The 18830-nt window shown below is 37.7% G+C and overlaps 1 protein-coding gene across 1 annotated transcript in view; it reads right to left on the minus strand.

The window, feature by feature from the left end:
• Nucleotides 1-1074: 1074 nt before the first annotated feature.
• The window catches only part of Adgrl3 (adhesion G protein-coupled receptor L3), a 384605-nt gene continuing 366849 nt past the window's right edge, over nt 1075-18830 (minus strand). Inside the window, exon 19 of the mRNA XM_023703486.1 lies at nt 1075-1877. Coding sequence (XP_023559254.1) covers nt 1075-1877 — 803 coding nt within the window. The remainder of the gene's footprint in view (nt 1878-18830) is intronic.

Genomic DNA, 18830 nt, shown 5'->3' on the forward strand with positions numbered 1-18830 from the left:
TCATAGCTGCCAGTCTTGGTGATGAACAGCTCTCCAAATGCGCTTTGCATTACAACGGGAGTGCCCTGTAAACATAAAAGCTCATCCTGCTCTAATTTGCAAAAATTAAATTTAAAAAAAAAAAAAAAGGAAAGAAAAAAAGAATAGAAAAAATGCTGTTGGAAATATTCCGGCTGGATAAAGATATATAGTGAGGGAAGGAAGTCTAATTTTATTTATTTTATTTTATTTTTTGTAAAAAATAATTTGTTTGCATTACTAGAAAATGATTCTTATAAAGTGATAGTTTTATTTATTTATTCATTCATTCATTTATTTTTTTGCCAAGTGAAATTTAAAAGAAAAAAAAAAGACAAAAAAAGAGAGAGAGAGAGAAAAAAGAAAGAAAATGAAGAAAGGAAGGAACCTTAGCTCTTTTTCTGGTAGACATACTTGCAAGACTAGCACAAAAGAAAAAAAAAAATCATTTTTTTTCCCACTACGTTAACAGGACTCAAATTCTGAGAACAGAAAGCAGACTCTATGTGCAATGCTAGTATCTGTACATTACATAGAAATTGTTCAATTTTTTTTCTGCCATTAGTTTTATCATCAGTTAATACAGCAAATCATAAAATATGCCTTTAGCATATAATTCTAGAACTCCCCTCCACTTCGTGATTAATTTTGTGGTCTTCCTTCGTCGTCCGCAGCGACTCCCGCGGTCGGCGGCCCGCTCGCTCCGCTCCGGCCCTCCGCGCTCGGCTCGGGTCCTTCCGGTAACAGCGTCGCGAGTCGGCCGCGCGCGGAGCTCAGCAGGGCGGCGGCCGTCTTCAGCGCTCGCTCGGCAGCCTCGCGAAGTCTCCCCTCGAGGGAAGGCAGGGGCGGGCCAGGACGGGGCTCCGGGGAGTCCCGGCGGCTGTGTTTCTCCCCTGGGCCGACCTACAAATCCCAGTTTTAAAAAAGAAAGAAAATAATAATAATAATTAAGTCTCCGAGTCTGTCTCTCGAGAACTTCAGCGTCCAGGTCTCGGGGACCCGCACGCCCACCGCCGCGCGGCGCAGCGCAGCGCCCCCGGCGGGCCCGGGGTCCCCTCAGAGGCTGGTGACCAGGTGCGCAGGGCCCCGCGCGCCGCGCTCGGGGGACGCGCCGTCCTTGCCCGGGGGCGCGATGAAGCCGTCGCTGCTGCCGCGCCCCAGCGGGTAGTAGGCGTGCAGCGGGGCGCCGTGCGCGCGGGCGCCCAGGTTGGGCATGCTCTTGTAGTAGGCGTCCTCCGCGTCCGCGCCCCGGGCCGCGGGGGGCTCGGGCTGCGCGCAGGCGGGCGCCCCGTCGGCGGCGGAGGGCGCCCCGGCCAGGGCCGGCAGGCTGGTGCAGAGCGGGTCCCTGGGGGGCGAGGGCAGCTCCTCTGTGTGCTCGTTGCTCAGCAAGGGGAAGAAGCTCTCGCTGTGGTCCTGGGGGAGCCGCCGCCGGGAGTAGTGGTGTGGCTGGTGGTTCTCGGTGGGGTACGCGCGCGGGGGCAGCAGGGGCGCGTCCGACTCCTCGTGGATGAGCTCCAGGCCCAGGCCCTCCTCGTGGGTGAAGGACGCGGCGTCGTCCAGCACGATGCTGTCGTCTTCGCCCCCTCCGCCCAGGTTGTTGACCAGCTTGTTCATCAGATTCCGGTTCTGCTCACTGGAGCGCTCATGGTTGTTCAGGTAAGAAGGGATATAGTTGGAAGTGAGTTCCTTCAGAATCTTTTTCTCTAGGGCGGTCTCGGTATGGTTATAGCCTCGGTCTATGATTTGCACACAGTTGCTCAGGTATTCGCCACCGGCAATGCTGTAACTATTGCCATGGTTACCATTCAGTGGTAGAGTATCCATGACACTTGTATCCCTGGCATTGTTCAGAAGCCCCTCTGAAAAAGATTACAAGACACTATGACATGGATATCCAGTAGTCCATAGGACACATACACACACACACAAACACACAACACACACACAGAAGCAAAAACATTCATTGACTATGAAGTTTGTACATGTTGCTAGCATTCTAAGTACTAAATCTTTGGAGAGAAAAAGTACTATGAAATCTATAGGTACGTAATCATATCTGTGTTGTGATCTTTGGACAACTGATGCAAATTTTGTAAAAGGGAGCAAGGTATCTAAAATAAGTCTTACAAGAAGTCTAAAGACCTACACTATCGATTGGCAGTTTCACAGAAATGTCTGATGTTACTTGAAGTGTATTTGTTATAACTTGAGCAAAATAGTACAAAATTTTGGCCTAATCATTCATAGCTTTCAATTTATACACAAAAGTCGATTAAATACTGTACTTCATTACATTTAATTTTACATGTTGTTTTATCATCAAAATTGCTATAATACTAACAATTTATGTGAGGTACTTTGAATAGGGAAGTCAAAGTAAAAGAAGTAAATACTCAAATAATTTGAAATATAATTTTGAGATTAAAAATAATCCCTACATAAAAAAATGACAAAAAAGATTATGCTAAATTTGGCAGAAAGACATAGTCATGAAATAATGCTTTCTCGAATAAATGCCAGATCAAAATAATGGACACATAGAAACTTTCAAAAGTATCTGTGTTGGCTAAGTTTTTGGCTATAAGCACTTTACTTATTGTTATAAATTAATGCATTAGTGGTTGTTTAGGGTCATTGGGTAGTATTACATAAAATTGCTTTAAAAACACAGAGATTTGATTCCTAAAAACAGAGTGCCAGTATTAAAGCTATTTTAAAATGTGTGATGGCTTTGGAGTATATCTAATTTTGAGTTTAAAAGAGGATAAACGTTTTATTCTGGCAAGAAACAGCTGCATTAAAATAAATCTGATCATATACTTCTTCAAGTTCTTTGCATTTCCTTGAATAAATAGAAATTCAAGCATCTATAATAGTTTCATAAATCAGTTCAAATGCAACCAAAAATACACATTTAACCAATACTGCTACATGAAAAAGTATTTGCTTACAAAATTATTAATTGAAAAATCTATTCAGCTTCTCAATACATTGCTAACTTGTGAAAACACAGCACTCATTCTATATCTGTGATGCAGTTATTTTTCTCAAAACTCAACTCGTTCAATTCTAGTTTAAATGAGGTGTTCATACTGTCAAATTTATATGGACTTCTAATGCATACTGTGTATTCAAGTGACACAGATTTCAATGAACAACCATCACAGACATAGGTTGAAGCCATTTATTTTCATGTCATATCTTATACACAAATCCACAATGTTAAGAAGAAAAAGAAAAAGGTAAATGCCTTTTAAAGCATTGTGTGTGATGGGTGGTTGCTGCTGCAGAGGCTGTATGGTATGCCTGATGGTCATGGCTGGGTGGCTGATGCATTGAAACATGTATCGATTTAGTTTCCGTTGTCAATGCATTAGGTACAAACTGAAAACAGCCACGGCAAAATAAAGTAGGTGTGTTGCATGTGACACGTTTTTATGATGGAATGTACCAATAAAAATTAAAAGTTTATGAGTTACTTAGCAAAAATAAATGCTTAATTTAAAAACAATTTAACTCACACAAACATCACATGAAACTTAACAACTATGTTGAGTATGCGACAGAATAAAAGAATCAGACAACAAAAGCGTCTAATCTCTATTAGCATATATTTATATAGATTGATTTATAAGATCTTTAGTTTTTAAATTGTGAGATGAACTGTTTTTAATAACTACATCATCTATATGTGATGCAATAAAAGTGAACTAAAAAAAATTACATTTGATATGCAATGTTTAGCTTTACTCCCATACTTGTCTCTCTGTAGGGCTCTAAACGACAGCATGAAGAAAAGGAAAGAAAAAACAACAAGTAAGCTTACAGCGACAGCAGGAGAAACATGAGTAAAAAGCAAATTGATGATATGCAGAAAAAAGAGTCGAAGGAAATAATTTCCACTGCCCCAAAATTCATGAATCTGTGTTACATGGTTTACCATAATTGAAAAGACTAAAATGTTAGTCAGAAATAAGAATTTCCCCTTAATACATGCTAATATAATGAGTGTTTAACTAGCATTTCTGCAGTTTGTAAAGTTCAAACAAATACACCATTATAGTACAGTTACCGCACAAACCAGAAAGCGTAAAAAGAGGTGAGCCGTGCCTATTTCCACCACTATTTTTCAGTAGTATTTGTGGGATATTAGAACACACCTGCTTGTAAGGAATGTCATATAACTTTAGAATTTATTAGAACATTATTATTAAAATGCTTAGCTTGGATGTAAACAGAAAACCAGAGTCCGAGGTTTTCATTCTTGTGTTCACTTTTCTCCCCTCTGTCTCACTCCTCTGCTGTACAAAGATTATTTTCCCCCAATGCACTTAGACAAATGTTGTTTACTATTTCTACTTAAAACTTGACCAACACTGTCATTTCTGGAGCTCATGTTCAGGAGTTGTGTTACTATAGAGGGAAAAAAGGTTAAACCCATTTGCTAAGCTATATCAAGATGATGTGCGGGAGACACCACCTTCAATAGCAAGTTTTCCTCTGGACTGCAGCACAGTTGTATGCAATCAAACATTCTGAGGTTTAAAAACAATCCTAGAAACAATATTTGAAAAATAAAACTTATATCGTAATCAGGTCGGAAGAATTTCTCTTGCTGATTTTGTTTATAAGGAGGTTACAATATTACAACACTGAGAACCAATGGATTCTCAAGGCCAGATCACTTCAAGACATTGCAAGTTACTGTTTGACTGGACAGTTTTAAGTACATTTTAAAGGTTGGTTTGCTTCTCAGCGAAAGAGACTCACAACATTTTAGAGACTCACAACGTTTTAGAATGCAGAAGGAATCTCTTTTTAGCTTTGCAAATAATTTTAGAGTAAGAGTTTGAAATAAATAGTCAAGCTGTTTATCACCACATGAAGATGGCTGTAGGGATCACAGTGGCTGGGCCCTTAAATGTGATCAAATTAGCATACAGGAGATCACCATAGTTCGTTTGCCTGGAGACTCTACAGCCTCTAGCCCTTATCTGCTGCCTCCACGTAGAATAGCAAAGCTGGGGTAAAGAACAGAGGTCTTTAGCCTTCCTGCAACTCTGCTGCAATTTTTCCTTCCCATCTGCCATAGGCTGTGAAAGCCATGAGAACATTAACCTCTACCCTTTACAATTTAATCTTATATTTATGTTCTCATGAACTGTAATGTATTCTTTACAATATCCCATCCTATGGATGTGTTTTAAAGTTTTAACATTGCATTAAATTACTTAAAAAAGTAAATTTATTTTAGTAAACTCATGACTTCTCATGTTGTGTTGGTAAGTTTTTCTGGACTGGGTTACATCTTTACAAAAATGGAACTTGTAATACCGAGAAGGAGATAATGAATCAGAAATAAGATGCAGGAGATGTTAAATATTTCTAAAGTAGATTCTGAATTCAATATAATAAAAGCATATTAGTCATTTTTATTTCTAACTACATGCCTCAGTAACATTATATATACAACTTTACACATTTTAAATGAAAGCACTGTTAGCAAGAATACTTTAAACCTGAAGGCTTGTATGCCTAGATGGCTCCGGTACAACTGAATTGGAAAGCACACACAGCACAACAAACGGAGATCCCACAAAAGCAACTCCAGTACATACCGAGCCACCTATACTGCATGTATGATATCACCTTGCCAGTAAGAATACAAACGCATTCATCTGAAAGTATAAGATTAGTAGTAATACAACAGTCACCACTATTTGTTTTAGGTCACTGTTAAAAGATGAATTTCTTTAAGAACGATCATGATTAGCAAAAAACAAAAAAGTCCTAAACTATCAAATAGCTGGACAATTTCAATTCTAACCATGAAAAAATTAATAAAATTCGTTTCTTTTTAAGAAAGTTCAGAATTTATTAAATTTGCTGGAATAAATGACAAATCCAGTTACAACTAATCCTTTTTTATTTATTGATAATCATAATACAATTACCAGTAATGGATTTCACAGGAATAAATATCTGTGTATATGCTATTATTTAAAAATTTGTACTAATTTTATTTAGATTTTTTTTATACAAGTGACCCTTCTTTCAAAGAATCCCCTCTTTTGGATATCAGTATAAGTAATATAAAATGAGGCAGATTGAAATAGTGAAAACATACAACTAATATTCTTTTTTATTATATGAGAAATTACAAAATATGTTTGAAAGGATAAACCAAAAATGTGACCCAAATTTCTTACTTAAAAATAATTACCAATAATTCTTCTGTTTAAGTTGAATAATGTAGAGTACATTTAATTTGCAGAGGTACAAGTTTTCAACATTATTCAAAACATGATAGTATAGCAGCACACTTTAAAATGTTTATCATGACATATTTGTCAGGAAAATAAGGAAAATGTAAAAGGGACATCTATACGGTCTACTAAGTGGCTCTATTCCTAAGAGGTCTGGTGCGGGGTGCAACGTACAATTTAGAGTCCTAAAACTGAGGCTGGCACTGACAGGTGGAAGGGCAGAGAGAGGAAGTCCACCAAGAAGAACCCAGAAGATGTCTCGCAAGGATGCTTCCGGTTTTCAAGGAAAACAGAAGACCAGAGGAAAAGAGCTGCTTCTAAGCGCTGAAGGCTTGCCGGACACGGCACAGGGGTGCGCTTCAGCTGTACTCTCTTTGCTCTAGAGGCATGGGAAGCGTCATGACTGAGGAAAAGGCATTTTGAAAAGGCCCAGCATTTCAATAGGAAACGGGATATCCTGAGGAAGGGAGCGCCCCAGTAGAGGAACCATGTAAGTACAGGCCTACAAGCTGACAAAGATGATGTACAGAGGACTGAATGAGGATTCTGTCCCTCCTTCTATGCCACAAGTCAGTGATTCTGAGATATGTGGATTTCAAGAAACGAGGACATTGAAAGTTTGCTGAATTATTTCATTAACAAACATCTGTTTTTCTTTCTTTCTTTTTTTTTTTGGTCTTTTCAAGACAGGGTCTCACTATGAAGTTCAGGCTGGTCTTGAACTCACTTTGTAGCCTAGGTTAGCCTCGGACTTACAGAAATCCTATTTCAACTTCCAAATGGGAATTAGAGGCATGCACCACCATTCCTGGCTGCAAACAACAAAATCCCTAAAATAATTTTTTAATCTATCACTTTATTTATTAATTAATATTAGTATTTATTTATTTAGTGTGGCACCAGGGATCGAACTCGAGACCTTGCACTTGCCAGGCAAGCTCTTATGCCACTGAGCTATTCCCAGGCCCTCTGAAATAATTTTAAGTCATCTTTTTATCCTGCAAAGGACCACTGAACATACTCAGAATGTGGACTCTCACTGTCCCAGTGGTCATGGGGAAATCATGTTTTCTTTTCTTTTTTTTTTTTTTGAATAGTGCATTCATACCAAGACTACCCCATCACTAATTTTTTTACCTTTGACTGAAGGGCAAAAAAATTTCCACAAAAAATAAAACGAAATTTTTATTTAAAATTGCTTGGAAAATTTAAATACTGCTGATCTATCACATTCACCTTCAGGGACCATAGAAGCCTCTTCTTATGATGAACTTTTTTTTCAAGTATAATTTTAAGTAAGTGGATCATTGACTAGAATTACTCTTTCATGATATTCTATTTGAACAATGTTTTTTGGCCTCGGTATAGATACAGACGAGAGTATTTTAAAGTTTTGTGTCCCCAAAAAGTTTTTATATTTAGAAAGGTAAAAAACAGTTTCAGGTATGTTTATTTTCTGAGTAGCTTTACAATGACCTACACTTATTTTATTGGGACACAAGTGTATATCTTCTCAAGCCGGAGGACATGAAGAGGACTCCTCTACAGGAGAAAGGCAGTTTTGTGGGCTGCCTGGGCCAGCACCTTGGGTGACCGTGGAGAAGAAACAACCTGAGTCGTTCGTTGTGTCCACTCCACTGCTCTACTGCTTCATTCCATGTGGCCGCTGAGTGTTTTCACCAGGCCTGAGGCCTGTGCCAGAGGGTCCTCAAAATGTAACAAAGATTAATTTTCTTGATCTTACATAATCAAGTCTCTCTTTTTCTTACTTACCTTAGACAAGTATCTCATTTCTCAAAATACTTAGGTATTTAACACAAAAATAAGCAACGAGGAGAGTACCGAAAAGCCACAATACATTTTATAACAGCACAGAGAAACAAACACATACTGATGGATCAGGCATTTGTGTATCAGAAGGGGTCCATTTCTGACTAAGGAAAACCTAAGGAAAATGGAAAACAAAAGCACCAAGGGGTAGAATGTGAAAGTAGTCTGTGTGTCTGCTTCCAAAACAAAGGCAGAAAGAAATAGAATGAAATAGAAATAGAATGTGCCCGTAAAAGCTACATAAAGTGCGACTCTCACTTGGAAACAAAAGATAAACCGCAGCACACCTTGTGCGTTGTACATGCTGACAGAAGGGTTGTTACAGCCCGCCGGGTCCCCCAGCAATGTGTTATAGGGATTGCTAGTACCATGCGGACGGAGCAGAGCATTGCTTACAAGATGGGTAGCCATGGCTCCTGGAACAGCCCCATGGAAAGACAGAGAGAAAAAAGGTCAATCAGGCAAATGTGTTGGGAAAAAAGAAAGGAGACATTTAGAATGACAACACTTGATACAGTCCTGATTACAGGCAAGCAGTTAATTAGACCACAAACTACGCCGCTAGAGCACACATTTCCAACAATGCACATATTGAGTCCATGGGAAAGAAAGAAAATGATGTACAGTGTTGATTAGGCCACACTTAGGGTGCTATCTGTCCCAAGGTGTAAGCAAGAATATATTCCCATGCTTGCTATAAATAAAAATAAAAAAGCAAGTTCTTTCATTCATACAACAAAATGCAAACTAAAAGCAAAAATAAAAGGAAAAGCTAAAATTAAACAAAAATATGTCCTCATTCACAGAAACCACTACATTATTTTAAATGAAAATTTAAAAAGAACAAAAAGCAACATTTATCATAAAACACTCATTTGGAGAGCAGTTGTTGACACAACAGAATAATATGACATTTCTTAGAGATTCTATGAAGAATTACTGATACCTAAATATCATACTTATTAGCATTAGGCATATTAATTTGGTGATCTCACAAATATGACCACAAGCATATGGATATTATTTTAAAATATTTTAAATATTACCTTTATAGAATCAAGTAATAGTTATAGACATAATTCCATTTTCCATTTTCCCACTGGTTGTTGAAACTTTGACATAATAAAGTAGCAAAGTTAAATTCTTGCATCTTTTATGCAACAGCTATTCTTAGTCTGTAACACATTGTTACTCTGAGCTGCAACTTCCCACCCTCCAAAACCATTTAACCAAGAAGAAAAAGTTCAAAGAAGAGTTTTATTAAATATAATCAGGTCATGTATAAAAATAATAGGCTGAATTGTTTAGTTATGTTAGATGAGAAAGGAAAGAAATACGAAGAAACAAATACAAATTTTATGGGACAGTTAATTGGAACATATAGGAATATACTAACATATATATTATATACATATGTACATATGTGCATCCATCCCATATATACTGCAAAAAAATAGTTCACATCTGGAACCAAGTCTTTTGCTTGTCAACTGCTCCACATTTATTGGTTGAAGTTGTACAGCACATCCATCTCCATGTTCTTACAGAGTGCTGTGGCCGATTATGGAGCAGCTCTCTTAAGGTATTGTTTTCCAACAATGAATTCAATATTTGGGCCATTAATAAGAAAAGTTAAAAGAGCTCATTTAAACATTTTACTCATTAAAAAAAGAAAACCATAAACCTTAAACATTTGTTTTATTGTTGTTATTCAAGTCTTGTTGTTGAAGCTAATTGTTAAGGGTTTGCCTGGCACATCATTAAAAAAATCACCTTTTAATTGTATGTGAAATCTAGTATTTGTATGTCTAGGCTTTCTGGAAGTGAAAATGAAAGCCAGTTTTCAGATACAAATGAACTCTAGAATTTAAAAGCCAGACAAGATCTATAGCTTCAAGTTGTGTAAAACTCTACAATTAGAAAGTCGTTCAGGTTATCCACTCTGGGAAAAATCGAAGTGTTCAGACATCCACGGCTCATGCTCACGTCCGCGTTTCTCTGCGGTACCTCTCACTGTCTGCACTGAAACAACGGGAAAGCAGGGACTGCAGTGGGGGGATGGCATGCCACTTTTTTCTCACTTCATGTAGCTACAAATACAACTTTTTTTTCTTGTCTGCAAGTAAGCATGCAATTTTTAAATTTGATGTAAAATAAGACCATTTTAGAACAACATCAAAAAAAATTGGGAAGAAACAAAATAAGCCCATAGCAAATGACTCAATAGTACACACTCTTTCCATTTAATTTATAAAACAAATACTATAAAAATGTAATTATAAAAACAGGGGTTTTACAGATGAGGCGTTTTTTGTTTTTTGTTTTTTTTAATTCTCATGAAGCTACAAAAGCTTTTATAGGTAACCCATCTGGTTATACATTTCCTACTATAACATCCCTCATCAGTCTATTTTTTTTCTAAGTTGTGAATGTGCTTTAAAGTATTTTAAATGGTAAAACTAACGTAGAAAGAAAAACTGAGTTCTAAAGTTGATTTTGGCCCAGGGAGATGGCTCAGTAGAATAAGCACTTCCCTGGCAAGTGCAAGGGTCTGAGTTCCAACCCTGGTCCCATAAATAAATAAATAAATAAATAAATAAATAAATAAATAAATAAAGTTGATTATATTTTCATACAATTCCTTCTAAGTTGGAAAGTCTGGCCATATGGCCACAATGCCTCTGCTATGTAGCTAGGTGTCAGGACCGGTTAGCTCTGTAGCGCAACGTTCAGTCTCGGCCTCTGGGCTTTTCAGGTTGCTTGAGGCTCCCTTTCTCAAAACAAGGAGCCTGTGCAGTCCAGAATGAGCTCTTCTCTGCTTCCACATGGAGCAACTTGCAGTCACAATAGGAGGTTTATACTAAAATTCTCCTTGGGCAGACAAGTTAGAAATATTATAGGGAGTCAGACAAGGCTGGGGCCTCAAAGGAGCCAGTAGAAAGATGAGATGCCTTTCAACACAGACCCTTCCCCTGTGGGCCAGATCTCAAGATAAAAGATAAAACATGCACCCACATACCTCCCTAGGGAAGGATATCAGGGATAGATATTCTCAATAGGTACCAATTGCCTTGAAAGAGCCTGCAAGAGTCACTAACCCAACTGCCTATAGGAACTTCTGCTCTGGTTTTTTTTTTTTTTTTTGTGGAACCAGGTATTGAACTCAGGCCCTTACGCTTGCCAGGGAAGAGCTTATTCTGAGTCATCTCCCTGGCCCCTGCTCTGTATTTTAATGCATGCTTTCTACTTGACTCTCTTCCCCATTTGACCCCCCTGGGGTCCACTGAGACAGCAATTGAGATGGGGCATGGTGGCGCGAGCCTGTAATCCCAGCTCTTCGGAGGCTGTAAACAGGGTGATCATGAAGAGTTCAATCTAGTAGTGAGACCCTGAACACATTGTAGACCCTTCCCTCAAATACAAAACAAACAAAAAAACCAAGAGTAGAAAAAAAAATGATGATTAATATAGCACAAAAGGTGTAAAGGTATAGATAAATTCTATGGAGTTGTTAGAATCAAGGTTTAAGGGACATAGCTGAATAATCTCACTACAATCTCTGAATTGACTTGTCTAACAAAAGTCATGGCTTTGGCCACTGGGTGCTGATCCAGAAGCGGAAGTGGTCCTTCTGATCACCATGCACACGAGGGCGGTTTCCTAGAGGTGTCCTCACGTGACACCTGCATCCTCGCTCACATTGAGGCATTTCCCTTCTGCTTTTGAATGGCGGCAATGATAAGAAAACAGCCAAAAATATCTTGCTGCCAAAGCTTAGTTCTTTTCACTAACTGTTTGCACTAGCTCCTGCCACCTTTCTGTAGAGCTATGGTGTATTTCACTTGTCTTACACCAAAATCAATTCTGCCATTCCTTTTCTTTTTAAAAAAAAATTAAAGTGAATAAGAACTTAGAAATGATACAGAATTTCACTACATAAAATAAAAAGAATTGAACAATGGTTGTTATATTGCATAATGTTGCCTTCAAATTCATTGTTCAGATTACCAGATGTAAGCATACAAAATTGGTCAAAAAAGTTATAAAAAATAAAAAAGGAGAAAAAATGTTTAAGCAGTAACTGCTCCTTTCAATAGACCAGCAGAACTCAGTGGCATAATTATCCAAGCTGTCCTGTTTTTATACACATCTGTTTCTTTTTCCCCACCTTCCTTTTTTCTCCTTCTTTTCCTCATCCCCACAATGGACATGGATCACTTTCGATTCTGTTACTGCTTCCAGGACTCAGTGTACTCTCTCCCAACTAACTTGTTTGTACGCTTGCCGTCTAACAGCTGCGAACTGCTGAACACTTCCAACAAGTTGAGTGTAGCCCACCTGTCACTGTTTTTTAGTTGAAAAGCTAAGCATACGGGTTATTCAGTTTGAAGACACAAATAAGTTTGTGTTTGGGGGTAAGGAAAGTTGTTACACAACCACTTCTGAGAAAAGGATATTTAGGTGCTACTGTTTGTTGGATTTTAGAAGGCGAGCTTCAGGAAAACCAAACACTGTGGGGGGTTTCACTGCTCGACAACAGTGATGGTGAACCTGAGGCTGAGCACCCGAACTGCAAGCGCAGGTCCACTAATTTAACCAAAGCGCCAACACTGCAATTCAACCTAAATACTAAGCTTTTAGTTTAGAAACAGCAATTTCTACATGAACATCTTTTGTCTCAAAAGAAAAACAAATAACATGAAGCCACAGCTTCGACACCACTTGCTCTACACCAAGTATTTAGAAGAATTTCTGAAGACTTATGAGAATTGCTTAATTCATGAAAACAATCAGGCCAAATTAAGGCCCCTTGAAAATATAAAGCTAAATAATTTTCCCAATTATGAGTAGGGTTAATAACTATGAACAATTTATTTAAGAATACCAATTGCCTAATTACTCGTTATTTCTTAGTTCCTTCTAATACAATACCAGATACTGTGCCACTGAAACTTTTGAAACAGAAAGAAGTAATCATATAATTACTTGGAACTACAAAATGCTACCTGAATACTAACTACAGAAAATGGCAAGGATGGCCCAAGAAAGAAAAGCCAACAGCCAGCTGCCCTGACTCAAATCAAAAGCTCAAAAAATAGGGTTAAAGATAATGGCTATGTAAAAACAGCTGTTTCTTAAGGATCCAGCTTCCCCAACTGTGGCTGGAGTCTAGTCTTACTGTGCTTAGCGGATGTCAGAAACAGGATAATGTCTTAATCAAACCACAGAAAGAAGAACTAAGTTTGAAACTCAGCACATGTGAATTATTAACATGGCTGTCAAGGAGGCGCAGCCATAAAATCTTTTATTTCTTGTGCAAAGAATGATTAAAAAAAAACAAATAAAATACTTATTATTTTATATTGGAAAAGTCAGAGCAACTTTTCTGGCAATTATTTAGAAAGTTCAACTTAAAGCTCCTGGAAAAAAAAATTGGTCATTTTAAGAAGGATTCTTTCCTATCTTTCTCACTTACACCTGAAGACTGAGGTTGATGTAACAGTTTTTATTTATTTTTTATGTATTTAGTACAGGGTCTGCAGGGTCACACTACACAGATCAGACTCGCAGTGATCCTCCTGTTTTCAGCCTCCCAAGTGCTGGGATTACAGGCGCATGCCACCATGCCCTCTCAATCGCATCTCAGCATGCCCCAGGGGCAGGCACAGCACTCTGGGAATTGAACCCAGGTCCCTGCATCTGCCTAAGCAAGCACTTTTATCTGATGAGCTATCTGGCTGGCCCAATGTAACAGTTTTTAAATGAGTAAATTCTGAACAGAATAACAGTGTACACATGCTTTTCAAAAGTAGCTTTGCCCCTAAGATGTCATATGTCTTTCCTTTGGACAACAGAGTGGGTGTTTTGATAGTAGGCAGCAGAGAACTGTCCAGATCCAGGGGTGTGATCCTGTACTCACAGCTGAGGATTGATAACTTGGGTGACCCACATGTGTGCCTTGAAATGCTGACCCACAAAACAGACTTGGGAAAGTAGAACAATGAGGTTTGCTTGAACCCACAGTGTATCACTGAGAGCCGTAATTCCAGAAATAAGCTCTGGACAATAGGCTAATGAACACATGGAGGAAACTCCAAATGACTTCAATCCACACTATGGATGGCCCTTCAGACTTCATTTTTAAAAAAATGAGCTAACATTCCTATTTGATCACACTAAACTGAAGTTTTGTCAATTAGGGTCTTGATCCAATGAAACAAGTGAATATAGCTGTTCTTCAGTAATTATAGAATAATATAGGTTATTTTTCAGCTTTGATTGTTTATAAAACACCAGACAGTAAATGATCCAATAAAATAGTTGTGCTTTATCGTTCTATTTTTACTACATTTCACCTTCCATTCCATTTCCTCATGGTTCTCTCTCTGTTGGTTCAACTTTCTTCTTCTTTTTTTTTTTTTTGGCAGAGTCTCATTCTATATTTGAGGCTGGCTTTCAACTCACTATGTAGCCCAGGCTGGCAATGATCCTCCTGCCTCAGCATCCTAAGGTTATAGGTGTGTACTATATGCTTGTTAATATTTTTAATGAAGTTATTTGCAATTTCTACATTAATTGGCATATATAAGTCACAGTGACATTCAAATCCTAGTTACCATTGTGTAACAATTTTATGCTTTGACTCAGACCTTAATGTGGTCTTAACTTTTTTAAGTAAAACTGAGACTGTCTACTGAGAGCATTTTCTGCAGTATTGGAATCCCAGCATCAGGACTCGTGAGGTAGCTCAGCAGATTAAGCACTTGCTTTGGCAAGTGCAGAGATGGGGGTTTGAAACCCGGTGTCACATGCTGCACTGGCCCTGCCCCCAGGCACACTTAGCTGAACATTGTGACACATGCCTATAATCCCAGCACTGGGGAGGTGGAAAACAGGAGGATCACTACGAGTCCATAGTGAATTCTGTGTCAAATACATAGAAGAAAAAATAAAAAAAAAAAAAAGAATCCTAACATCAGTAGAAACCAAGAAACTTTTTCCAAGAATGTGGGATTTATGAAATTGTGAAACCCTAATTGCATATAAAATGCTTTAGATGTATGTTTATATATTGTGTTTTGCACATCTATTTATATATTAAAACTGTATTTCTTTCTGATACAAAGTCTTAATGAATTTATTTTTTAAATAGATAAATTTGGTATAAGATAAAAGAGATACCTTGCTTTCTTTAGCTAATGAGATATAACATATACAAGAAAACTGGAAATGCTTAATCACACATACCCCAAATACATGTTATGCATTTATATGAGTTATACATGCTACTTGCACATGCTATACATTTAAGGAATGCCGAATCAACCGCAATGTAGCACATGGAGAAACGCTGCATGTCATGAACTGGAACTGAATGAAGTTTTTATATCATCTACCAATATTTAATACATAAGTGAGCACAAGTCCTAAGATTGTTTAATTGATCCATAGTCCTGCGCATCTTTTGCAGTTTCACTTAAATCTATCTGTGTTTGTGTAAGGGGGTACTTTGTGGTGCTGGCTGTGGGAACTGGGATCTCACACACGCCGAGTGCCTGAATGGGGAAGCGTGTCCCCACGTGACTGTCACCCTGCAAAAGGCGCTCGGCCTCGCAGAGATGCTCAGCATAATTTTATCAGGCTCCTTCTGGCAGTGCATAAGTTGAGCTCACATGTACTTTTCAGGAACATTTAATTATTTTGGTTTTATATCTACATATTAAATAAAATAGTTAAGCAAAATCAAAGTAGATAAAGATGTGTCAAGCACTTTTTGTTTTGTTTTGTTGTGTTGTGTTGTGTTGTTACCCCCCACACACAACTTTGTAGGGACTTTTTTTGAAATAGATACAAGCACATAAATCAAGATAAAGTCATTAATTGCAAAGCAAAACATAATCAGAATCATCAGAATACTCTTAAAAGTTATGTAAAATAACTTTCAAAACATAATTACACATTTTAAATGTTTTAATTCAAACAATTGAATAAAATTACAAATGTCAAAAATGAAATATTTTGTTATAAGTCACTTTCACCACTTTTTACTAAATTCATAAACTGAAAAGTTGACATCTCGACTTATCACACTGCACACTTTTAATGGCCAACAAGTTTGCTATTAAATTTTAATAAACCTGCCTATTAAATTTCACTCAAATGTTTTAGAGACACTTCAACTTCCTTTAATAGCTAATTCATTCACTGCAAATCTATTAATATGGATTTCAATGACATACTTCCTCTGAAGTACAGATTGGGTTATTGTTCGTTCAGTGCAAAATGAAATATTCTGAATTCTGAAATGTTACATTCATTTCAAATATGGATTTTTGCGTTGTAACTCTTGAAATCACCTATGCCATTCCCTTTATTTGGCACTGATTGGCTTTGTATGCTTTTTTGTTCATATATAGGAGACTTGCTGCATCAAATACGTAGAAGTACAATTGTTGGGTCAGATGCTGTGCAGACTTTCTTTCTAAAGTATTTGATACAGGGTCTACAGGGTCTCATTTCAGCCTCCCAAGCACTGGGATTACAGGTGTGCACCACCACGCCCAGTCTCAGTTGCCATCTCAGCTGGCCCCCGGGGTTGGGACCGAGGCAATTGAACCCTGAACCCTGCACTCTGCCTAAGCAGGCACTTTATCTGCTAAGCTATCTAGCCAGCCTTACTGTGCAGACTTTCAGCATCCACCATATTGTCAAAATGTTCTCAGATGTATTTGTACCAATTCATATTCTATCAAGCATAAAATATTTCTCAAAATCTTTCTGGAACATCATTATCAGACTGACTTTTGCCCACCTGAGTATGAAAAAAATCTATCGCTACTCCACACGTTTTCCTTAAGGTGCAGGGTAATTTGTTTTTGTTCATGAGGCAAGCTAGTTTCACTTTTGTGAGTTGCTGTTTTAATCTTCTAAGCACATCCACCCTGGGCTGTTTCATTTTATTCATTGATTAGTAGACATTCTTTGCATGTTAGCACTAATATTCAGTTAGTTATGTATATTATTTACTCCATCCAAAGTTTCACCTATTAAGAGTAGACTTTAGATTTTAGGACTTTATTTGCAATTTTCCTATAGTTTATGATCATTGTTACTTTGTTTTCAGTAACTTCTCTAATTTACTACCTAAACTGTCTTCTTACAATTTTAAGTGTTGAGCTAGTGCGATATCTCAGCAGACTAAGCACGTGCTTAGGCAAGCAGAGCGACCAGGACTGGATCCCTGGCCCTGCACACACTGAGGTGCCACCAAAACAGGCATGGTGGAGCACACCTGTAATCCCAGTGCTGGAGAGGCTGAAAACAGGAGGAGCACTACAAGGCTGAGCTGTGTAGTAAGACCCTGTAGCAAATACATAAAAAACAAGCCAACCAATTTTAAGTGTTAAATTTGGTGTTTTTTTCCTGATGTGCCACTCAGTATTGTGTTGCAGGTGACTAAACTACTGCCAGGAGCGATCCAATGACGTGCTTTTACATCATGAGCAGCAGGAAATGTTGCTCAGAGATCTCACAGGGTCCTACCATCCATGCCAGCAAAGGGTGGGAACTCAGCATCCTGGTGAATCTCTGCTTTCCAACAGAGAAAGTGGTTGATTTCCTGAAGTAAAGAGCCCACGCTAATCAGCCACTTGTTTCCAAACCTCATATTTTTAGTCATAACTTAATTTCCTATATTCTATTAACTCGGACATTTAAAATTCTTTAGCCTAGCAACCAAAATAAATAGTGAGTTTAAATATGACAGGGAAATGAACCAAAGACAAAATATCATTTCAGCACAGCTCTTTTTAGTAAATCAAAAGCATTCAGAAAAAAGTATTTCTGTCATTCACACGACAGCTACTCATTCATTTTCTTTAAGTCAGATTTTTAAGACTCTCAGTATTACATGGTCAATCTCACACATTGTGCAAATCACACATTACTTGTGCTTTTTTCCAAATAAAGAAACAAGCTTTGGAACAAGTGAAAATATAACTAATACTATGCAACAGCTTATCAAAACGTGAAGAAAACATTTGTTAGCATAACTCATTGTTCACTATTGCCATATATATATATATATATATATATATATATATACACACACACACACACACACACACACACACACACATATATAGTCCAAATTATGTAACTTTACATGTAGGTCTGTCATGACTACAACTCAAGCCACAAAACTGGAGCCTATAAGTAAAAAAGTATGTCTAAAAAATGGTTATAAATTAAAACAAGTTGTTTATAAATAAACTTCGATAATATTTCTCAGAGAATGTTTATTTCATGACATGAGTATAATCAGTTCAGTTCTGTTTAGACTGAAGTTGATTTAGGAAACATATGGCTTCTATTTTTGAAATTCAAAACTTATTCCCTTATTTCCATTTATATTATCTTCCCAAAGCTTGCTTAATTCCCCCTTGATTTACTGAGGATTGGGTAGTTTGTATGTTACCTTCCACGAAGGTGTCAGGTAACCTCCCTTGCTCAGAGGCATCCATATTCCAAATGATGTTAAATTTCAGCACATGAATATGATAATAGTCATAAGAGAACCAACCACAAATTCTTACTTTTTAGTGGTATTCATATCACAAGGCTGAGCTACAAATGTGTAAACTTTTGCATATAATTTACCTGGTGCTCTTTTAATTAAATACTATGCAATTACTACAATGACAATTTAGATATCTT

This window comes from Octodon degus, unplaced genomic scaffold (assembly GCF_000260255.1).
Source record: "Octodon degus isolate 3935 unplaced genomic scaffold, OctDeg1.0 scaffold00172, whole genome shotgun sequence".
Lineage (NCBI taxonomy): Eukaryota > Metazoa > Chordata > Mammalia > Rodentia > Octodontidae > Octodon > Octodon degus.